At 35.5% G+C, this 22,126-nt stretch overlaps 5 protein-coding genes across 10 annotated transcripts in view; 2 read left to right on the forward strand and 3 right to left on the reverse strand.

Moving 5' to 3' along the window:
- LOC445729 (Rh type C glycoprotein) overlaps positions 1-600 on the reverse strand; it is a 5,893-nt gene extending 5,293 nt beyond the window's left edge. Inside the window, exons 1-2 of one of the 2 annotated variants that reach the window (XM_009859924.3) lie at positions 493-600; positions 65-213 (exon numbers count right to left, since the gene is read on the reverse strand). In XM_009859924.3, coding sequence (XP_009858226.1) covers positions 65-213; positions 493-497 — 154 coding nt within the window. In that variant the 5' untranslated portion in view covers positions 498-600. 2 annotated transcript variants of the gene reach the window in all.
- Positions 601-4,455: 3,855 nt separating this feature from the next.
- Positions 4,456-7,711, forward strand: LOC100182889 (protein farnesyltransferase subunit beta). Its single transcript, XM_018811480.2, has 11 exons — positions 4,456-4,606; positions 4,761-4,828; positions 4,993-5,065; positions 5,137-5,228; positions 5,290-5,436; positions 5,585-5,761; positions 6,179-6,353; positions 6,558-6,677; positions 6,749-6,840; positions 6,905-7,010; positions 7,400-7,711. Exons 1-11 carry the CDS (start codon positions 4,526-4,528, stop codon positions 7,487-7,489), a joined length of 1,221 nt encoding a protein of 406 aa, XP_018667025.1. The 5' UTR covers positions 4,456-4,525; the 3' UTR covers positions 7,490-7,711.
- A 14-nt stretch (positions 7,712-7,725) lies between these two features.
- Positions 7,726-13,216, forward strand: LOC113473990 (tRNA (uracil-5-)-methyltransferase homolog A-like). 4 transcript variants are annotated; one of them, XM_026834341.1, is made up of 11 exons: positions 7,726-7,904; positions 7,958-8,093; positions 8,852-9,003; positions 9,344-9,480; positions 9,905-10,071; positions 10,354-10,561; positions 11,113-11,328; positions 11,784-12,003; positions 12,314-12,447; positions 12,804-12,892; positions 12,950-13,216. In XM_026834341.1, the coding sequence occupies exons 1-11, from the start codon at positions 7,736-7,738 to the stop codon at positions 13,083-13,085; spliced, it is 1,764 nt and encodes a 587-aa protein (XP_026690142.1). In that variant the 5' UTR covers positions 7,726-7,735; the 3' UTR covers positions 13,086-13,216. The 4 variants fall into 4 exon arrangements, with proteins under 4 accessions (XP_026690142.1, XP_009858245.1, XP_026690143.1 ...); XM_009859943.3 differs by lacking the exon at positions 7,726-7,904 and having other exon boundaries at positions 7,958-8,098; XM_026834342.1 differs by lacking the exon at positions 7,726-7,904 and having other exon boundaries at positions 8,845-9,003.
- LOC100178169 (glutathione-specific gamma-glutamylcyclotransferase 1-like) lies at positions 13,093-14,965 on the reverse strand. The gene is made up of 4 exons (XM_026834347.1): positions 14,881-14,965; positions 14,291-14,712; positions 14,087-14,122; positions 13,093-13,937 (listed from the first exon to the last, which is right to left on the reverse strand). Exons 1-4 carry the CDS (start codon positions 14,936-14,938, stop codon positions 13,404-13,406), a joined length of 1,050 nt encoding a protein of 349 aa, XP_026690148.1. The 5' UTR covers positions 14,939-14,965; the 3' UTR covers positions 13,093-13,403.
- Positions 14,966-16,535: 1,570 nt separating this feature from the next.
- LOC100184434 (low-density lipoprotein receptor-related protein 4) overlaps positions 16,536-22,126 on the reverse strand; it is a 20,649-nt gene continuing 15,058 nt past the window's right edge. For both annotated transcript variants that reach the window (XM_018811460.2, XM_018811459.2), the window contains exons 24-35: positions 21,693-21,842; positions 21,415-21,526; positions 20,878-21,046; positions 20,567-20,799; positions 19,982-20,246; positions 19,532-19,725; positions 19,078-19,213; positions 18,362-18,538; positions 18,181-18,303; positions 17,779-18,121; positions 17,627-17,720; positions 16,536-17,569 (exon numbers count right to left, since the gene is read on the reverse strand). In XM_018811460.2, coding sequence (XP_018667005.1) covers positions 16,888-17,569; positions 17,627-17,720; positions 17,779-18,121; positions 18,181-18,303; positions 18,362-18,538; positions 19,078-19,213; positions 19,532-19,725; positions 19,982-20,246; positions 20,567-20,799; positions 20,878-21,046; positions 21,415-21,526; positions 21,693-21,842 — 2,678 coding nt within the window. In that variant the 3' untranslated portion in view covers positions 16,536-16,887. The remainder of the gene's footprint in view (positions 17,570-17,626; positions 17,721-17,778; positions 18,122-18,180; positions 18,304-18,361; positions 18,539-19,077; positions 19,214-19,531; positions 19,726-19,981; positions 20,247-20,566; positions 20,800-20,877; positions 21,047-21,414; positions 21,527-21,692; positions 21,843-22,126) is intronic.

Genomic DNA, 22,126 nt, shown 5'->3' on the forward strand with positions numbered 1-22,126 from the left:
ATACAGTTTGTCGCAGCAAAATAAAGTATCTAAATATAAATTTTCATTTCATATAATCACTTACTTGGGTAATAATGAGCAAGAGTGGTATGTGTAGTTAAACTGTTGTTCCGAGGTCCAGCAGCCACATCGTAATCGACGAAGAGACCAAATAACACGAGGATTATTGCTTGAGCCACCAAAAGCAAGGCCGTTGCTTTTCCTCGTGTGTTACTGGAAATTTAAATTAGGTTATTTTGTTGTTATATTTCTAGTATAAATGTATGGGGTAATATAAGACATGTTTTCATTGTCTATTCTCGTTCTATTTGGTAGTATACAAAGAATATTTACAGAATTATTAACCCGTGTAGCCCCGCAAATCGAAAAAAGCGTTGTTAAACTTTTAAGATACGATTAGGAAATATGGGCTTATGTGCTTCGTGCTTACAGTATTCCATCTTACCTCATAGCACAACACAAAAAAAGATAAATAAATATTAGTTTTCTTACCCCATAACTCTTGTTCTGTTTCTACTCTAGTCTGACAACCAACTAAGCAAGAGCTGCAAAATGTGGCGTGATGAACAGCAGCCCGTTATATACCACCGAGCTCTCGATGTCTGATTGGCTAATAGCTGTAGGGCGTAAATTGCGCCACAAACCAAGCCCTATAGAGGGTTCTTGTTGCCCTTATTGTTTTTGGGTTCAACTAAAAACCACATTGTTCGAATAGTTAGTTCTCAGACATGCACATTTAAAAGACCGGTGCGGCGGTTTTTGGAACAAAAACATCAGTGCAAACATTAACAGTAGCCTACTGTTACAACAATAGTTTCGTAACAACACATGTCATCATTGTACAGTTGAATAAAGCCCACCACTGGTGAGATTTCAAGGATTATAAATTTTTATTATAAAACATTCATATGTTAGGGTATAAGGGAAAGACGGGACACCTTTAGCAGATATTGTCTCTTTGTTTACCACCAAATGAAACGAAAAAACATAATGACAGGTGACCTACCCCGCTACAATACAAAACAAGTGCATGATGATGTGAACATAAAAGTATTACAGTGTCGTTGTATTTGGCCTGTATAAAAGTATTTTTTTCATGAATATTCCTTATGCGTTATAGTGTTTAGTTAATGTGAACTGCCTCAAGAGTATTTTCTAAAATGACGTTACAGTCTTGAAACTACAGAAAGGTCTTCGTTTTTCGTTAAAGCCGCATACGTTGCATGCTTGAGATCGTGTCTGCAGCGAAGCAAAACTAAAGACGGTTATTTCCGATAAACACAAGTTTGTGCATCCGCTTGCTATTTGTTTAAGCTTTGCTAACAAACAGATAAAATGGATTACTTTGGTATCAACGGTTATTGAAATGATTTTTCTTTATATTTGTTGAAAACTTAAAATAAAATTAAATTAAACTCCTGAGCCAGCTTCCAATAAACTGCAAAATTAGTAATGTAGTAAAATTGGAATATGTCGGCAATACGCACATTTTTATGTCAAAGTTTACATATGTTTTTTTTTTTTTTACATTTCAATATTGAACACAACTCGTTCATTTCCAGAGCCAACCAAACCAACCGTAAACCAAGGCCGACTACTCTGTGACGTAATAGGACAACAAAGGTAAAACCGACCGAACCGATGCCGTTTCAAAAACGTCATCAAACAAATAAAACCGATCAACATCATAACATGACATATAGTTGGATATAAATTTTGACCAGTTTCAACTGGTCCAAAGCGACTTTTAGTTTTATATATACGAAATGCGTTTACTAATTTTGGGACATATCATGCTCGAATGAATACACAGAACACCCATCCAAGCGAAAGAACAGCGGTGTATGAGGTAACAATAAAAGGACAAAGACGCGTAAGCAAAACCCGATTCCATCTATGCATTCAGCTAGAAGAAAAATGTTACGTAGGTTGCTTAAACTGGTGTATCAAGTTCACCATCTTGTAGAAACGGCTTTTTGAAAAGGGAATTATTGTGTATCGACTGTCCTTCCATACAGTATCTATCAACGCCATACTAGAACTTTTGTTTGTCAGACATACTGATTAGATTTCACACCTTATTATTAATTTGTTCGGTAAAAAATGCCATTATCACGCACTTTCGTACATTGTAAACACGATTGTCTTGTAGCCGCAATTACCCGCCAATTAATTTGTTTCTATTGCAACTTGCAATTCTGACGATACCATGTTTGGGGAGGTGCCAGTCGTAAAACTCTAACGTGAACTAAATAACAGAATGTTTGAAAAAGAATTTTTTGTCTTTATGTTCCAACCATTTTGAGCACGGTAGTTGTCATACAGATCCTTTTGTCGAACGGTTGTTGGGCACGTAGTGACCATATAGAATAAATCCTTTTTCGTCGAAAGTCGTTGTAGTTGTTGTTGTTGTTGTTGCTGCTGTTTTTTTAAACTCTTTTCCGAATTTATATCAACTCTTAGTTCTAGAATTTAGTCTTTAATCTCCTAATTGAAATCAAATCATAAAATAATTTTAAACTAAATTTTCAGATTCAAAACCGCTCTTAATTAGCAAATAATTAGTTTTTTTTTGTAGCTGGTGTTCATAAATCGGGACATCCCCTATGTGCCAATTCAAACATGTTTAGATATTTATGATTTCAGTTTCTTTTGCAATTTTGCGCGGTCTTACTAAAACAGTGATTATTTCGTGCCAAGGGAGCTTTCCCTATGCAAGATCCAACAAAATGTGATGCGCGTACACAGATTTTTAGCCCAGTTTCTGTCTAATTTCTGTCTCATTTGGTAGTAAACAAAAAACATTTAAAAATTATAAAACCATACCCTTGCGACTCAAATATAGACCGTTGTTGATTGTTTAAAACACGATTAGGATATTTAAATATTATGTGCTAAAAGTGTCCTACTTTACACCACAGAACTATACATAAACAAACATTTATATTTGATCTTTTAATATTAAACACTTATAAAACCAAAAAATATAAGTAGTTTTACAAACGAAAAAATAACTTTTAAAAACAAGTCATGTAAATATTAGACATGGTGAGTCGTTTAGTTATCGTGTTCAGCTTTTCAGTATTCGCGCCTCTTTTTCTGGCATTTTATGCAAACCTGGCGTAAGTAGATTTTATAAGCCTCTAGTCGCACGATCTTACGTTTGATTTCAGTTTTTCTGTAAGTTTGATCACAGAAAATTACCCGCTTTTATGCTTTGCAGACCGAAAAAATAATCCAATTTTTTTACAAGTTTTGTTTACCACGTACATTTTGATGGATCTTGCATAGGGAAAGCTTCCTTTTCACGGGATTTTCACTAGCCAGCCCGCCGGGCGTGTTTTAGTATATAGTAGGTTGGGGAAGATAGGATACCTTCAGCACAGAATATCCAAATATCCTGATCGTATTTTAAACAACTAACAGCGGTCTATGGGAGTCGTGAGGGTTTTATTTGGACTGAATTTTTTAAGATTTAAAACCGCACGATAAGCGATTAATTAACGATTACTTTCCTCGTGCACTTTACATAGCGGAAACACTGTCTGGAGTTTGGCGGGAAACGACGGCACGTTTTATATAAGATAAGAAATCCACACAACGATTCACAACTGAATCAAACTATTAGCATCGTAATTGAAACATTATTTTTAATTTAACATCATATGATTAATATTAACTTCTAACATTGGCTAATTACTGCGTGATTACAGTTTGTCAAAATTCATGAAAACAAACGTTTTTAAGCGACGACAACGTTAACTAATGTAAGTTTACAATAAACACATGGTACAGGAGTTGTACAAAGCGTATTTATACACATATTCTTTACCAATCACTCAATCCTCATACGTCATAAGTTTCATTAGTTATAATACATGTATAAATTCATTCTGCCTACTGCTCCACAGTCACCAATGGCGATTAGAACCCGGTTTGTTGGTTACTTCAGATTTGTTTTTGATCGAGCCTAGTCGACCGTTAGTCGACCGTAGTAAAAGGATTAATTAATATAGCAGGGTAGGGGTAGATGTGACACCTTTTCATTTTGTTTTCTCTTTTTATTTAGTAGTAACCAAAGAACATTTAATGAATTGTAAAACCGTATCTTCACGACTTTCACAGACTGTTGTTAATTGTTTAAAACACGATCAGGCTATTTGGATATTATGTGTTAAAGGTGTCCCATCTTCCCCGACTCTACTATCTTATGCTAATTAGTTTAAAACGTGCTCATTCATTAGATCTGTGATCTCTTGTTGATAAAGTGATCATGGTTCGTTTTGCTTTTATCACGTTTTTTTACTATGACGTTGCGGTAGGGTTGTACCAAAGTTAGGTTGTACACCATTACCAAAATCGAAATTTCTTAAACAAAGTTTAGAAACAAACGTGTATATGCACCAAATTCTTTATTATCGTTTAAAAAATTAACTTTTCTTTTTATATGATAACAGACATACACGTCAATGTATATAGGCTTATAGCATTTATTGTCAGATATTGCCAGTGACACCAGTCGAAAATGGAATGGCTTGAAACAGGAGATGTATCAACTAAATTTGTTGATGATGAAGGAAGACCGACGCATTCATCAAAAGAACAAGTATGTTGAAATACATAATTTGTTTTAGGGGACTGTGTAATTGTGTCAGCACTAGCAGCATGTACATGTGCATACCCTTTTTTAAAGTTAAGTTAAATCTTCAGGAAGAACCAAAAAAATTACTATGCATTTATCAACCTTTTTTATTTTATAGAAAGGTGTAGAACATGTCGTAATGAAGAAATACAAAGACTTTGAAGAGTTCTTGGATGTTGAACCAGAGTATGATTATTTTTATTATACATGTTGTCATGTCATATACGTCTGTTGGTCTATAGGCTATATGATATGATTAAGTTTCATGTCTGATCATTTTCACAATTTTGTTGGTGACTGTTTTTTGTATGGTTTATTTAAAAAAGCTAATAAAACCTTGTGCTAGGTAGAGCTGTCTTGCACACTGAAACTCATATTCCTTATTTGTTTCGTGGGTTGGAACATCTTTCAAAATCCTACCAGGTAATAAACTTTTATCTTGTCCATAGAAAAATAAACCATTTTAATTTAACCATCTCATGTCCAAAATACAGTGCCTGGATTCAAGTCGGCCATGGTTGTGTTACTGGATTGTTCATAGTTTAAGTTTGTTGAATCATCCTATACCTGATGAAATGAAATCCCGGTATATCTTTTTATTTATTTAAACTGCTTATTTTAGCTTTAAATTGACAAATTGTCCTCAGCATATGTAAGTTTCTATCAAAATGTCAGAACAAAGATGGTGGTTTTGGTGGTGGCCCTGGTCAAATGTCTCACCTTGCACCCACTTATGCTGCAATTAATTGTCTTTGCTCAATTGCAACCAAGGAGGCTTACTCTGTCATAAACAGGTTGGTTTACACATTTTTTCTTAAAAATTAGTTTAAATGTTTTATCGGTTAAAAAATAAGCTAGCTACTACCAGGATAAGTGTTTTAATAATATGATTTTAGACATATTAATTAAGTTTTCAATGCTATAACCATTTTCACTTGTTAGGAAATCATTGCTAAAATTTCTGTGGTGCATGAAACAAAAAGATGGAAGTTTCACAATGCACAAGGGTGGTGAAACTGACACAAGAAGTTTGTATTGTGCTGCTTCTGTTGTTGCGTTGACTGGAATGATTGACACAGTTGTGAATTTGTTTGATAACTCGCCACAGTGGATTGTAAGGTGAGTTTTGTAGACAGACTAATTTAGAATACAGACAATTCAATTTATAGACAGGCTAATGTGGAAAAGTGGTGCGGCACCATGGCTCAGTGGTTTAGGCTGCATTGAACCAAAGTGTCCCCGGTTTGATACTCGGCAACAATACTACTACTGATCAGCGTATATGTCCTTGGGCAAGACACTTAACGGACACTGCTGCAACCAATCGGTCACTAATTATAGATTGCCCAAAATTATAAGCCGTATGAAACAAAAATTATACACAAAATAGTACAACAACAGTTGCTATAGCACTATGATTTATATCATATCTTGTTCCCAATAATGGGAGCTACAGACCTAAAACTGTTGGCAGTAAATTTTTGGTTTTGAATTGATATTACCTGTGTTTAATGTATTACCTTTTTAATTATTTAGTTGCCAAACATATGAAGGAGGAATAGGTGGTTTTCCAGGCACTGAAGCGCATGGTGGTTATACATTCTGTGGATATGCTGCGCTTGTTATTCTTGGTCATACAAAGCTTATAGATGCTGATAAACTTCTTCGATGGGTGGTCAATCGACAAATGAGATTTGAAGGAGGGTTTCAGGTTTATTTTTAAGATATAATATGTCTACATCATACACCATACACCTCTTTACAGTTGCATTTAAAACGATGCAAATTAATTATGTCATAAATAAGAACATAAATTTATGTAAATAAATTTGTAATACTTTAGCCTAACAGCATTTCTAAGCATGTTTAATGTTAAAACAATTAAAGAACTTTTAGGTTAATACTTTTGTTCTAGGGTCGGACAAATAAACTGGTTGATGGATGTTATTCATTTTGGCAAGGAGGTATATTACCTCTGCTTCACAACTTGGTTATGGAAGATGCTCATTTAAATTCAGACTCGCAACCAAATAATGTAAGATCATTTTTATCACTTTCACTACAGTCCTAGTTTTAATAAATTAAAATAAACTTTTGTTTTAACAGAATAGTTGGTTATATAACCAAGAAGCTCTGCAGTTCTATGCCTTGCTTTGTTGTCAAAGTTCTTTTGGTGGTTTATTGGATAAACCTGGAAAGTAAGAGGTTTACCTCTATTTTATTAGTTTATTCCATCTACATTCTACACAATATCATTTTCAGATCGCCCGATTACTATCATACTTGTTATGGACTCAGTGGTTTATCAACTGCTCAGCATTGCCCAAGCCTACATCCAGTTAACATTGGTCCTGTATCTAACCAACTGGTGCGTACTGAGTTTTTTATTCTACAGTTTAATTTATAAGTATAAGACAGAGATTAGAGTGTCTGTCTATAGCGAAGAGAATACAACTATAAAGCTTGATGTTGCTGTCATTGGTTTGGGCATAAGGACAACACACCTAGACCTAGCTACAATAGCTCTGACTCTGTATTTCCTTATCGGTTGCCTAATATGTCCGCCAAACATACAAATCTAAAAATAAATAAAATATTTGGTTGTCTAAAATAGCATGTAACTTACAAGCAGTTACAAGATAGTTGGAAGCTAAGTGAAAATAAAACACTTGTTCTATTGTTAAAGCTCAGAAACGCCTTCTCACAATCACATGAGCATAAATAGGTGATGCTGAAAATTCTGTTATTCATCCACAGCAAGCCATACACCCGGCATTCAACATAACATGCACTGCAGTGAGATCAGCCCTTGAACATTTCAACAGTTTGACCTTTTCACAGGAATGATAAAACTGAAAAATCCCTTATTATACCAAAAACTTTAAACAATCTTCTTTGATAATTATGTGGCTGTATGTTACATTGTTGAACTGAATGTTGTGAAACTACAATGCATGACCACAATTTTTACTTATCTGGTCTGTTCAAGTACAAAATTAAATATATTTGTTTTGTTGTTTTTCGCTTTAATGGTAAACACTATTCCTTCATCAAACCGTGTAATGCTCTTGTAGCTGATCTGAAGTAGGTTAAATGGATGATACAGCTGATGTTGAACCTAAAATAAGCAGCATCCAAGTAACAGAGGAAGTCAAAAGCAGCATAGACCCTGATGATGCCTATGGTTACACAAAGACCTCAAATTTTACATCCGAAGTTTTTAAAATCGAAGTTGGAAATCTTCCACGTCACTGTGGCTATGGTAAGTAGAGATAACAAAACGGTTACTTAACTTAAATGCATACATTTATACAGGAGAGCTGAAAAAGTTAATGAATAAAAAGCTGAAATTAAATCCACACAAAATCAATGTAGTGTCACGTATCAACAAAGCTTATGTGACGTTTAGAAACGAAGAAGATAAGGTTGATGCTGTTGCCAAGCTAAATGCGTAAGGTGTATTTCTTACTGTGTGCAAGTGTGTAGTAAAAAAATTGTTTGTTTACTCTTTTTGTTGCAGGGTTTTTAGTTTAGTGACTGACAAGTTTAAAAGTATTTGGAAGAGTAGTTGGAAAACTGATTCATATCATTACTATAACTTTTCATTAATGAGATTTCTGAAAACTTTTGTAATATTTGGGGATGTGTATTTTTTATTCAGTCAATAAACATTAAATTAGCATTCCAACGAAAAATGATAAATTTATAAATTGTATATAGATGGAGATCCTCAAATGGATCTTAAGGCACCACCAAAGTTTAAAAAGCGTAACAGCTTCTGAAAAAACTAAAAAAACCCACAGGAGTTTTAAAATTGGACTTGCCACAATGCCTGGGATTTCACGTAAAAAAATGGAATTTTTTTATGAAACCAATTTTATTATTATCACAAATGGATTTGTATTTTGAACACTCATTTTATCAGAAGCTGTTTTATTTTTTAAAACTTTGCTGGTAACTTTAGTTTTTAGATCACATTTAAGCATCTCTATCTTTATCTATATACTTTTGAATTTTTGGTATGCCCCTTTAATTGTTGCTATTTAGTATGTTTTGTATGCCTTTGCTAATACACAAATAGATACTTTAATTTAAGTGCACTCTTATTTAATTGTAAAACATTAGTTGTATGATATGTTTTACCTGGGAACAGATTATGGTCTAAATATCTTTGTTTCATACTACATTTAAAATATAACTAGTTTGCAGGTTTGTTTTAAAAGGGAACAAATTATCTGTAAAAAATGCCAAACCAAAAGCGGATGTTATGGCCAAAAACAAAAGGGAAAACGTTGATTCAAGCACGTCCGATGTTGAAAATAAGAAAATTAAAGTTGAAGATGAGAATATTTCAATGGAAGGTAGGTTTCAGTAGAGTTTTGTTTATCATTTTTAAGTGGCATGATGGTGCTGTGCCACAGTGGTTAGAATGATCGCCTCGTAACCTGAAGATACCGGAATCGAGGCTTGATTCTGCTACCATCAGGTTTTTGTTTGTTGCAAATATCCTAAGTAGTGACTCCATAGCAAGCGAAGATGAAGTAAATTAAACAGTCGTGCACTTATTGTCATCATCTCTATGGATGCCTCGCTTGTGAGTAAAAAATAAGATAAATATGACAACTTCCATTCAAGATAACTTCAGAAAAAATAATGCTAGCAGTCCTGTTTTAAGGTTTTTAATTGTGCCACTATATTTAGATCAATTAAAAAACACAGTAATCCCCTGGTGGAAATCTTCATATGAAGAGCAATTAAAATTAAAACAATCTTCAATGTTTTCAAGTTTGCTTGAAATCCGAAAAAAAGTTTCTGCAGTTGATAATTTGGATAATGAGGTATTTGCGGATGTTAAATAGTCCACTTTATTTGAATTTTGTGTACAGTGAGTACTATAGTTACCACATGTTATTTTTGATATCATGGAAAGGAGTGCTGTAACATAATACATAGAGGCTTATCTTGTAACTAGAGGAAAGCTTGATAATGCTTTCACTGTAGACTTGCTTAACCTATCCATATTTGCTACAATTCACAAAACAACATATACTCAAACTTGTAGCTAACATGTGGCAATAGAAAGTGTATGTCGTCCAATATGTCCACAACAATACAACATTAACTAGTATAATTTTCATCATCAACAATATATCTAATTGTAATATAGCAGTCAGTTGTTATATAAATATTTTCTTACATTGCATTTTGGCCAAATTTAAATTCTTGTCATCCTTGTACAAAAATATATATTTTCTCTTTCAGGTGTTTGTGTGGTTGATGCAACAAAAAAAAGAATCCGGAGCTTTCTGTCCAATGGATGATATATTACCCTCCCCCTGTGTTGGAGGTTATCGAAACAAATGTGGGTTTACTGTTGGTAAAAACTCGGAAGATCAAGCTATGGTTGGATTTCGATTGGGAAGATACAGGTTTGTTTCATTTTTTAAATATTTTTGTAAAGGATTGTTCATGGTTGTACAAGTGATTCCTCGGTTGTCCATACCTTGTTTAAGTGGTATTTTGTTTATTTGATTATCGCTTACTGCTTAAATGTGAACCATCAGTTTTTAGTGTCATCGTCGTTTCTCCTGTTATCCAGTTGATCTGCACAATATCAACATTTAATAAATTAGTCGGACAATTATTCCCAGCGAGATTGGATAGTTGAGAAAGTCTTCTGTATTTTAAACATTCAATATTTCTTTAAACAGGGACCAGGTTTGTAACGTGGAAAATCCAAGTTGTCTTATTCATGTACCAGATGTGATGAAACAAATCGTAGAATGCTTCACACAGTATGTACAACGATCAAAACTATCAGTGTACAATACCCACACTCATGAAGGGTTTTGGAAGCAAATTACTGTGAGGACAACACTAGAAAACTCATCAATGGTTATAATCACAATGTGCAAACAGGTAATGGATTAATGCTTAAATAAAAGTTATTCTTAAGCTATATTTCAATGGCTACCTTTTTGACCAGAGGATACGAGTTTGAGTCTCGAAGCTGCTATTATTGTGTGCATAAATGTCCTCAAAAATGTTTAACCAAGAACTTAAAAGTTGGCATAAGGTGTATGAAACAGAACACACGTGGATAAAAAAGTTACCTTCATTCTTTCAAGAAAAATGTGTTACCTGTAAAGTTGCATACTTACATGGCCGTAAGGTGTAGGAAGACCAACATAGGTTCATTTTATAAACTTATAAACTTGGTATAAAATAGGGGCAGGGCACATATATTATTGTTATAACACAAGCAAGTGGGGTGTCTCAAAGCATTAATTATTGATCAATTTGGTTTTTAAATAAATTTAAAGCGGACAATTTCAATTTGAAAATTCTGCAATTGTCCCAAACCAACAACCCCCTAGAATTTGTTTTGTCAGCTTTGAAGTTGTGGCTTTTAATTTCTTTTTTCAATATACATCATTACATTTCATTATATAACTTCCTTTTTATTTTAGAATTTAACAGATGAAAAAATCCAAACTGAACTCCAATCAGTAATTGATCATTTTGAAACGAGTAATGTTAAAGTTGATACAATGTTATACGAGGGTGTACCTACGCACAGATGTAATTCAAAGGAAATTTCTATCAAAACTTTAACAGGCGACGGTGTCATTTATGAAAAATTATTTGATCTCAAGTTTCGAATTTCTCCTGATGCTTTCTTCCAAGTAACTTTTTTGCTTTAGATAATGTTTACTACTATTTTGAAACGAAGTAATAATTACTGTTGTACAGTGGTGCTTTTTAACCCCTGGGTCACTAATCACAAACCTAAACTTTATTGCTATTTATTTGGTAACCAACTAGTACTTAACCAATTTTTTTACCGCTGTGGAGAATTTGTTTTTACTCTGTATAATTATATTAATTTAGGGAACTTCGCAAAAAGGTTGACAGTTTAGAGGCACCATTGTAAAATAAAGCTTAATATTTTTATAAACCAGATTTTATTTTAGATTGACCGACGAACTATGTGATGTATGCAGTGTTTTAAAAATGCTCAGAACTTTAATTACTCGTAGCAGGTTAAAATGGTCACATAACTTGGTTTTTCCATTTCTGATATAACTTTAAAACTGCATGCTAGGTAACCAATCACCTTATCTTATTTTTACCTGCACAGTGTAACACCAAAGCTGCTGAAGTCTTGTACAAGTGCATTGGTGATTTAGTTAAACAAGCAATAGATGAGACACCGGATTCAAAAGAAACTGCACTGTTAGATGTATGTTGCGGAACTGGTACCATTGGCCTTACATTATCTTCATGTGTGAACAGACTGGTTGGGGTTGATATATGTGAACAAGCTATTATAGATGCCGTGAAAAATGCTACATTAAATAGTGAGTACATGGAAATGCATTCAGAGTTTTGTAACTGGAGAATCTGAGGTTTAAAACTCCTGTCCTTCATAGTCGGTGTTGTTTGTCTCAGAGTTGGACACACTATACTAATTGCTCCAGCAGTCTATATTGTGTTGTACATATTTTCAGTCCAACAGAAACAAGTCGTAGTTATATACTTGGTAACTTGTAGGATATATGAGTGAAACCACTATATGTGGTAGGTAAGCAGTAAGCTGCTTTATAACTTATCACAATGTAGTTTGCTTTTTACTTGTTAAAACAAAAGTATACTACCCACATTATACAGATATAACCAATGCCGAGTTTTATGTTGGGAAAGCTGAAGATGTTCTACCTAAAGCAATTGAAAGTTTATCTGGAATAAACTCCATGAACCTTGTGGCAGTAGTTGACCCGCCTAGATGTGGTTTACATGCCAAGGTAATGTCTGAAAGTTTAACAATGGAACAACGTCAAGAACACCAATCACGCTATGTAGTACAGTGGTTAGTTTAAAGGCTTTAACTGGTGATAATGTGTAGAAATTCTATATTGCCACCACTGTTGATGTGTATATCTGTGTTACAGTGAATTACTCTAACCATGTGGTCACTAATGGGTTTTCAATTAGCAGACATGTTCAAAAACAATTACTCATGAAATTGCATTCTTTTAAGCAAGCATGAGGTGTATGAAGCCACCATATATTGTGCACATTAGGAAGCATGTGATATATCATTTAGTTTGCCGACTAGGGAGGATAAATTATTAAATAATATCTTTAAATTTTGTTTTAGGTTATTAAAGTGATTCGACAGTGCCCAGCAATCCAGTACCTCATATACGTATCCTGTAGTGTCGACCAAGCAAAGACAAATTTTGTCGAGTAAGTTTTTAAAATTTAAGTTGCAATTTTACTTAAATTTATTCTCGGTATGTTTAGTCTTTGCAGACCACAGTCAAAGAGACTTAATGGACCTCCATTTAAACCGATGTTAGCGCAACCTGTTGATCTGTTTCCACACACAAAACATTGCGAAGTTGTTTTGTTATTCAAACGAATACTACCAGTTCTTTAAACCATCATTTGAAGAAGCTCATGACAAGCTTTATTGTTTTCAATTCGTATTAAATTTACACTGCCTTTACAAGGAGTATTCGGTTTCACTTTGTGTTATGACCATGATAGCAATAAACTCTTGCTGTGATATCTTCAATATTATTGATTGCTAAATTTAAAATAATATGGATTAAAATATAAATTGAAAAGTACCAGTTGCAAAAAGCAAATATATAAAATGGCTGTGCAAATATTGTATCCACAAAAAGGTGCACCATCACTAGAAAGTAGCAATTGAGTGGTAAAACGAACATATTTTGCGTAATAAAGAGGAAATCTAAGGAGCATCTGACATTGAGCTTAAACGTATTCTGTCCATTCTTTGCGCAAAACAGTAAATTATGTAATGGTCATCGTCTGAGTGTTTTGTTGTCAGGCATTTGCGGCAATCGGTCATAAATTCAGCCTCGTTGGTGCCCGAACAGCAAAATATTCGATGCCGCTTTTTAAATATACTGCAAAGTATTCGATGACAAGCTTCTTCTAATGAAGTAAGATGGTTGTCAACACCTTGGGGCGCCTCTCTGCGCAACGTGTCGATTAGGTTAAATATATATTCCAGGTTATGTCCACTTCGACCTCGAGAGTTGACAATAGTTGCAGCTACAGTTTCCACCGGCGCAGGGCCGAGATAATGTGCATTATCTGGCATAGCTACGAAAGTCAAAATGTCGTAAGTACGATGTCCATAAAACTTTGCTGTCCGCATTTCGTAACCGCCGTTGATCATTTCTCTTGTCACGAGGTGACGCAAGGCAGCTTCAATCTGTTTCTTTCCCTTTAAGTGGAATGTTACACCCCAAGTTACTCCCTGTAAAGACAAAAAAACACAATGATAATACAGTGGCCCGCCAAAAGAGAAGTACCGATCGATGTTTTAAAGTTGATAATGGTCTGTTCGTCAATATTGGTATACTCAATATAGACTACTGACTACAGATTAAATATAATGTAACGTACCTTGTCATCAGGGACGAGTGTGACAACTCTTCCTGGCTGTAATATAAAAAAATAATAAGCTCAAAGGAAAGCAAAAACTAGCTACAGTACTGTAATGTAAGCTACTCTGGACTAAATCCCAGATCGGGTGCCGTGCCTCTCCATAGTAACCCATCATCCATTTTATAGAACATATATATAAATAAGCAACATAAAAGTACTTACCGAACCTGGAACGCCACGGTGTGATATATTTCCTTGCCAAAACCGTCGCACGAATCCGTGAACATATCCAACCTCTCGGTTGTGAAAGGCAAACTTGGGCAGCCAAACCAACGAACCATACCCAAACACGAGCAAGGATTGCGTTTCTGGACAAGACCATTTAAATCCAGACCCTTGGTGTAGCCATTCAGATATCTCATTCGAGGTTAATTGTTTTTCTACATTTCTGACTTGGTTTTCGCTGGTAATATCTAAATCGATTGAATTCATGTCTCTTATATATTGCTGTTTTGAACAATAGCACTGTTGTTGCCAATTTTTTTCTGGAGAATCTATTTGTTTATTGTTGGAGCAGCCACAGCGTTCCGCCATCCTATCATACGAATCAATGGGCAACATATGGCATCTACTTTGTGACAAACCTGAATAAGAAAACAGAACGAGGACCTAAATAATGTAGTATATATACCGAATGTGTAATAATACGCTAACACGGTCATGATTTACTCTTGCGTCATGTAGTACAGCTCTCATCATTTTCTGACTACTTCGTAATTAGATAATTAACGAAACGTTTTTTATGTGATTACCGTCTTTGTCGCTACAATTAGTCTTCAGTAAAAGCTTTATGTCTATAAACGTTGCCATCAATTTTAAGATGTCTTGGTTCTTACTCCTTATGCCTTCATAACAACTAAAGATACTAGCGTTCTATATTCGTAAACAGTCTGAGTTGTTTCTTTTACAACATTGCTTTTCAGCGGTTGAACACACTGTGTTCCGACATTTAAAACTTTTATTTTTAACCTTTACAATGTACACAAATCACACGCTTCCCTGTTTAATAATAGCATAAACATATTTATGTAAGTGATTTTGTACTAACGTATTATTAGTTTTAATAAAACAGTTAATTTACATACTAGGTCATAGATCAAAATTTACATACGCCGTATGCAAAATCAGCTGATACGCGGTTGCGTCACTTTCCTGAATTGTCGTAATGAAGCTTTCTACTTCATACTAAAATTAATTTCATATTCAATTGGGTATGCTACTGTACAAAAGAAATCGATATTTTGTTTCACCCAAATTAAATGTTCCCATACACTACCATAAAATGTAGATCCAAGTAGAAAATATGCGTCTACAGTCTATCGTCATAGGAAATGCAGTGACGTGACCAGCTATAACGTCTCATTTTTATTTACATTTAACGACTGTTATATATAAACGGGACGTGAATTTTTCGTTCCCTTTTTAAAACTCGCCCGCCGTCTTTGAATATCTTATAGTAGGGTAGGGGGATATGGGACACCTTATCATTCTATTTTCTGGTCACATTTAGTAGTAAACAAAGAAAATTTCAATAATCATTACACCGTATCATCACGACATCCATAGACCGTTGTTAATGGTTTAAAACACGATCAGGATATTTGAATATTATGTGCTAAAGGTGTCCCATCTTGGATATTATGTGCTAAAGGTGTCCCATCTTGGATATTATGTGCTAAAGGTGTCCCCCCACCCTACTATATCTTGTATTTTTCTTGTGTACAGCAAAATAATTTGCCGTAGCGAACTATATCTATATTTTGATGTTGTGTATTTAGCAGAACATGGGTATAGTTAGCCTTCGCCATTACCTACCAATATGTTATATTGAGTCGAACACGCTCTGCGTGCGTTTGAGTATAGTCCAAACCAACATCGGTCCAAACTCTCGAGTTTGTTTTCTTCTGCCATGCATCTTACGTGTAGTTATGTGTGGCCTGACGCAACGTCTGACATAGTTATAAGGTAGAGTACTCACACGTGCTGCTGACGCTGTGTGACAAAAGTCTTTTGGGTATGATTTCACAAAGATGACCTTTATAATTCATCACTGTATATTTGTAATACTTGTCTCAAACATCGGGTCTGTATTGAAGGTGGGCGATGAAGTGCAGTGATTTTAACGCTAATCGTATAAGTATCATATTAGGTACAATTTTACAGCCTCAGACGTTTCAATTGTCCGCATTTTTCGTCGGCCACGGACATTATTATTTCTTTCATGTACACTATGTCTACCACGAAAATTTAAGTCAACCGTTTATTTTTCGGTCTTACTCGTATATTTTGTTTGTATGTACAGATATTTAAAGTTTAAAAAATGATGAAACTACATCCATACCAAACGGAAATGGGTGTTAAAATAGACCTTACCTTAAACTCAAACCTTTTTCAAATGAGGCAACCGTTAAAACATGTACTTTATTATACAAACAGAACAGTTGTATCGCAAAAGGGATTATACATGGGGAGACATGTATTGTAAAGAAAGATGGCCAAGAAGAAAAAAAAATAAACTGGCTAACACCAAGAAAACATTTCCGAGTGGGCTAAACCGTTTTTTATCGGTTGTAACACTGGAAAACGTAGGAGGTTTGATTTATAGATTCTACATTTTATGTAAATACAAAGACACCATAAAACATTCACGCGTCAAAAAAAGAGAATAAATAAATTCTAGAAATGGTAAAATACCGCAGTATGTAAAAGTAGAGTTCTATTTTAAATTTTAAGACATTTTAATCAGCCGTTCAGAAGTTTTAATCGTTGGTGCCTGAGTTTGCTGATATCGCTTCTGAACTTTGGCAATCGTCCTCAGAAAGCATTGTACATGTTGTGGTTACGCTCATTTTCGGCTGCTTGTCTAATAAATTACGAAGTAATCGGTTCTTTGATTTGGCCTTTGAAGGTATCGGTGAGGGAACATCCCCACAATTCGAGAAGTCATCGTCGCTATAGCAACTGCTGACGTCACCGTCATCTATACAGTACGCCAGTTGGTTCGTAGCTTGGCAAGTTTGCGGACTGTTCGTGACACGTAATAGAGGTAACGCTTGTGGGGCAGTAAGCTGGTGGTCTCGTGAGGTAGGTAATCCAACAGTCCCAAGTTTTCGACTTGGTAGTTTCGTCTTGGGACCTTCCAATGTTGAAACTCTGCTGTATTGTGTTGAAGTTTCATCATAACGATCATCTTCCGATGTTGGAAGAGAATCGTCCGCCGGATGAGTTTCGTTTTCAGATCTATTTATCAAAGAACTTCTTTCGTGTTTATTCCGCGGGTCAACACCAGGCCACAAGGTAGGTGTATGCTCGCTGCTCGTGTTGTTGTGGTGAAGTAAAGAGTTGCTGCCACTTCTGTAACTGACATTGTTTCTGTAGGTCACTGTTGCATTATCATTGCTCGGGATGTTGGACCTTGGTGTTTTGCGTTTCTTAATTTTCCTACCAAACATTAACCGTTAAGTTTTAAGCTGTAATATATTCAATACGAAAACTTACTTCCACATAAAAAATCCGAAAACAACGATGATTACAAAAACGATTAGAGCCGCCGCCAAGAACACAGCAAGCACGTGGATAACAATTGGTTGAGCTATAAATATATGATGGTAAGTAAATGGTTGATATTCCATTGAACAAAAATATCCTACCTTCTGCTTTTGTGTCCACACTTATATTATTATGTAATGTTCCTTCACTTGAAAGAGTTGTTAGGTCGTATGCTGTAACCAAGGCAGGTGCGTGTGTAGATGAATGTTTTATTATTCGGACTGGAGTAAGACTACAATTGTTTAACACTCCGCCATCAGGACTTTCATGATTGATATTTGGCAAAATACTATCGGCCACAGGAGCTTGTGGTGGATCGATAGGATCAGGACAAGCGCATGTTAACGTTCGTGAACCTTTCATTAAACATAGATGCGAACAACCTCCATAACCATTCATTGTGTCGCAGAGACTTGTCCCGGTTTGTCTTTTTGATGAAACCGCCTGCAGATAGAATTCATCACGACTAGTTGGTAAATATGATATATAAGTGATAACTTTACCTTGATATCCATAAGGCCTTCCACGCCACCAAGAATTGTTTTACGCTTTGAAGAATTAAATGGGTACGTAATTGAATGAATGCTTGACGTTTGCCAATCTGTCCAATATAAAGTTCCGGACAACTATAACATAAACACATTTTGTAATAACGGTTTAGTATTGTTGCAGCTTTAAACTTACATATGTAATAGCAAACCCATGTGGCACTGGTGAAACAACAACTTTTCGTTTTCTTCCGTTAAAATCGCAAGTCTCGATGCGGTTTAATTCATCGTATGCGTCTACATAGTAGAGTCTTGAATTGTTGTAATCGATTGTCAGCCCGTTCGGCCACTGCAGGTTCTTTCGAACAAGAGTCTAAAAATAGAGAAAGTTCGGAAAATGCAATAGTTGAAAACTCCGCGTTTTATGTTTTAATCTGTTTGTAATGGAAGGTCTGGTTACTTGAGGCCTGATTTTGGCTTGTCAGTAGAATCAATGTCAATAGTATATTCAAAGGTGTTGTTCCAAGTGAGATGCACAGTTTAAGTGCATGTAAACAGTATTCTTAAGACATGTTACGAAACTTAATTAAGATTTTACGGTTATAGTAGAGTTACAAATAATATTTAAAAAAGGAAAAGCCGAAAAGTAACGATACACCGTCCAATTTATTATATAGTTCAACGGGGGGAGATGGGGCACCATTTTATTCTATTTTCTCATCCCATTTGGTAGTAAACAAAAAAGAATTATAAACCATTTCTTCGCGACTTCCATAGACCGTTGTTAGTTATTTAAAACACGATTACGATATTTGGATATTATGTGCCAAGGTGTCCCATCTTACCACACAGTACTATATTATGTGTTTGCCAGTAAAACAACAGCTCTTTATGCGATGAGAAGGTAGATACCTTTCTAGCACTTCCATCCATATTTGCTTTTTCTATTTTTGCCTTGTCTCCCCAGTCCGTCCAGAATATTATCCCACGTGATGGGTGAACAACCAATGCCCGTGGTTCGTCCAATCCTTGGTCGATCACCACTTTCCTACATCATGTAATTAACTTAAATATATTTTCACTCGTCTCGTTCCATTTAGTAGAAACAAAGAATATTGCTATAACGGTATTCGATCTTACCCCACAGTCCTGTATGTGTGTAACAAATTGATGATGTACGGTCATATGATTAATGGGGCCCATATAACTTTAAATTTCGTAAGTAAATCGAAAATGTTAAGCGGCCAATGTGAAAATGTAGAATGCCACTTAGAATTTAGTGTTTAGATCTTTTCTTATTTGAAGGTGCAATGGCAATGACAGCTGATAATTTGCGCCTCTAAATTAATATGAAATACATAAATACCTGCTTGTACCATCCAGTCTCGCAACAGATATTGTGTTAGGCCCAGCATCGGTCCAATAAATATTATCCGCCACCCAATCAACAGCAACTCCATCAGTTGTCTTCAAGTTTCTTGAGACAATAACTTTCGTATCCGATCCATCCAAGTTTGACCGTTTAATTACATCCAGGTAAACGTCAGTGAAAAACAGAAGCTAACAATTATAGTTATGTTAAAGCACTCCGCAGATACATAGTTTGCAAAACCTGACATTTTAAGCAAACATTTAAGAAATCGAATTCGAAAGAATATGACACTTGTAGGATAAGAGCTGTATCGGTTGATGCTAATTGTTAAACGTTGGGGTTGGGGGCTTGGGGTTGGTAATTGTTGACTTTAATAAGTTGCCAGTTTAATTGACGTGGAATTCTGGGTAACAATTCAATGTGTTTTAAATTCAAATAACTCACTTGTCGGCCATAATGGTAATCCAATGCAATGGTGTTTTCCAATTCACCGGCAGGTAGTTCAACGTAGGAGTTTTTATCCGCCTCCAAAGAAACTCTGCGAATCGACAGCCGGGTCGTAAACAAGAGATATTCAGTAGGAAGATCGTCGCACGTTTGTTTGTCTTCTTTAATACGAACCCCCGTTGGACATGCGCAAATAAATCCTGTTGTACTGGTTGGACTTCGAATACACAGATGGCTACAACCGCCGTTGTTAAGGCCACACCTGAAACAATTTACTTGTTTAAACGGACTAGCATAAGTTTCGCACAGCGCACACAATCATTAGGCGACGGACCGCGAGTTCTTCTTACAACTTCGTGAAACTTACTGACTAAATTTGCGGAATTTGGGTTTCTGTAAATTTTTTATCGTGTACAAAAATGTAACCTAGACTAGAATCTTATTCAGTTTTAACAATTAAATTCAATTTAACAGGCACCGTATTTTGCTGCATTATTACTTTGCGAAAATCTTTTTGTAAAAGTGGTTTGTTAAATGTAAGGGTTGTAAAGTAGTAGAGTGACTAAATATAGGAAAACATACATGTTGGCTGCGGGAGGTTCCATGGAAACTGCCTTCATACCCATCATACTGGGCATGTTCCCACGCAAAGTTTGCACATCACTCGTGTTATGGAGATCAAGCCGACGTACATCTCTGGTCTCCCAGTCTGTCCAATAAACTAATCCATCCAAACAGCTAATGCTGTAAGGGTGGGGTGAAGATGAATAAAGTATTGTGCGGTTTCTGCCAAGAAGATCCGACCGTTCAATTTTCTAAAGAATAAGGTTTATTGTAGGGTTTAGAAGATGTTGGCCTTACATTTACATTATACCAAACTTTTAATAGTTTACCTCGGTCTGTGCGTCTCCCCAAATCAACCATCCAAGTTCAGTATCAATGGTTATTCCATTGGGCCATGTGAGACCTGTATCGATGATTACAGAACGGTCACTACCGTCCATACCAGCTCTTTCTATTTTGGCAGACGGTTTGTTACCCCAGTCGGTCCAGTACATATACCTGAAAAAGAATGTTTATTTGCTCATATAGGCATCGTGGTTAGGCGGTTACAGGCGTCGAAGCGCGACGCAGCCACCACTGTATTCTTGCGCAAAACACTTGCCGACAATAGCTTAACCTCAGTCTCCCCGTTTAACTAGTTACCAGTAGTGAAACTTAATTGATGATGGGTTTTTTTCTTATCTAATATAAAATTTGGACGAATCAGTGGTTACCAATATGTCGGCTTATATTTCACCCAATAACACAAAAGCTAGTAGTATTAGCAGAATCAAGCTTATAACTATATATATGTAAAAAGCCAGCCCCCTTAAACAACTGTTACGGCGTCAGGGCACAACGCAATGTCTACGAAACATATCTCTCACCCGATTCCATAATGTAGGGTGATAGCTCTTGGTGAGCCCAAGTCATCATTAATTAAAATCCTTTTGTGCTTTCCATCTAATGTAGACACAGATATAATATCCCGACCATCGTCTACGAATATAAGTAAGTTGTTACAGCTGCAATAACGTAAAACTACTATATGTTCCTTCGGTAAATAACGAATGTGCGAATGCAGTAAAACAGGCACATGAACAGACGCGGAGTAATTTTAAGTAACAATCATTAATACAAACAATTCCTAATTGAACGTACTCACCAGTCCAATATAATAAACGACCAACAGCATCAATAGCTAGACCTTCCACAATGTCCAACCCAGAAGAAATAACAACCTCACTTACAGTCGGGTCGATAAGATGACTTCGTGATATTTCATGCGAGCCGATATCAGACCAATATAAATACCCTGAAACATACGTCTGATATTATAATGATGACAATTACCTATTTAACCTTGGGTATAGTGGGGCAACTCTGGATACATATCGTGCCCACATGTGAGTTATCAAGTGGGGTATATAGCTTTGCAGGTGATTGCTTTGTCTGCAGACCAATAATTTCAATAATTGGACAAAGCAACAGTGATCACTAGGTTTTTGTGTTATGTCTACTGGTATGAATGAATGAATGAATGTAACTTACTTTATCCTTGCGTGGCCGGAAAACGACAGTCGTTATCACACGGGTTAA

Source organism: Ciona intestinalis, chromosome 4 (genome assembly GCF_000224145.3).
Source record: "Ciona intestinalis chromosome 4, KH, whole genome shotgun sequence".
NCBI lineage: Eukaryota > Metazoa > Chordata > Ascidiacea > Phlebobranchia > Cionidae > Ciona > Ciona intestinalis.

Excerpts from the sequence above, each read along its gene's own strand:
- LOC100182889 (XM_018811480.2), top strand. The coding sequence starts at position 4,526 with ATGGAATGGCTTGAAACAGGAGATGTATCAACTAAATTTGTTGATGAT. Across the intron at positions 5,066-5,136 it reads ATCTTTCAAAATCCTACCAG|TGCCTGGATTCAAGTCGGCC; the intron begins GTAATAAACTTT and ends TCCAAAATACAG. Across the intron at positions 6,678-6,748 it reads CAGACTCGCAACCAAATAAT|AATAGTTGGTTATATAACCA; the intron begins GTAAGATCATTT and ends TTGTTTTAACAG.
- LOC113473990 (XM_026834341.1), top strand. The coding sequence starts at position 7,736 with ATGGATGATACAGCTGATGTTGAACCTAAAATAAGCAGCATCCAAGTA. Across the intron at positions 8,094-8,851 it reads GCTGTTGCCAAGCTAAATGC|GTTTGTTTTAAAAGGGAACA; the intron begins GTAAGGTGTATT and ends ACTAGTTTGCAG. Across the intron at positions 10,072-10,353 it reads TTTCGATTGGGAAGATACAG|GGACCAGGTTTGTAACGTGG; the intron begins GTTTGTTTCATT and ends TTCTTTAAACAG.
- LOC100178169 (XM_026834347.1), bottom strand. The coding sequence starts at position 14,938 with ATGGCAACGTTTATAGACATAAAGCTTTTACTGAAGACTAATTGTAGC. Across the intron at positions 14,713-14,880 it reads TAATTGTAGCGACAAAGACG|GTTTGTCACAAAGTAGATGC; the intron begins GTAATCACATAA and ends TTTCTTATTCAG. Across the intron at positions 13,938-14,086 it reads CACTCGTCCCTGATGACAAG|GGAGTAACTTGGGGTGTAAC; the intron begins GTACGTTACATT and ends TTGTCTTTACAG.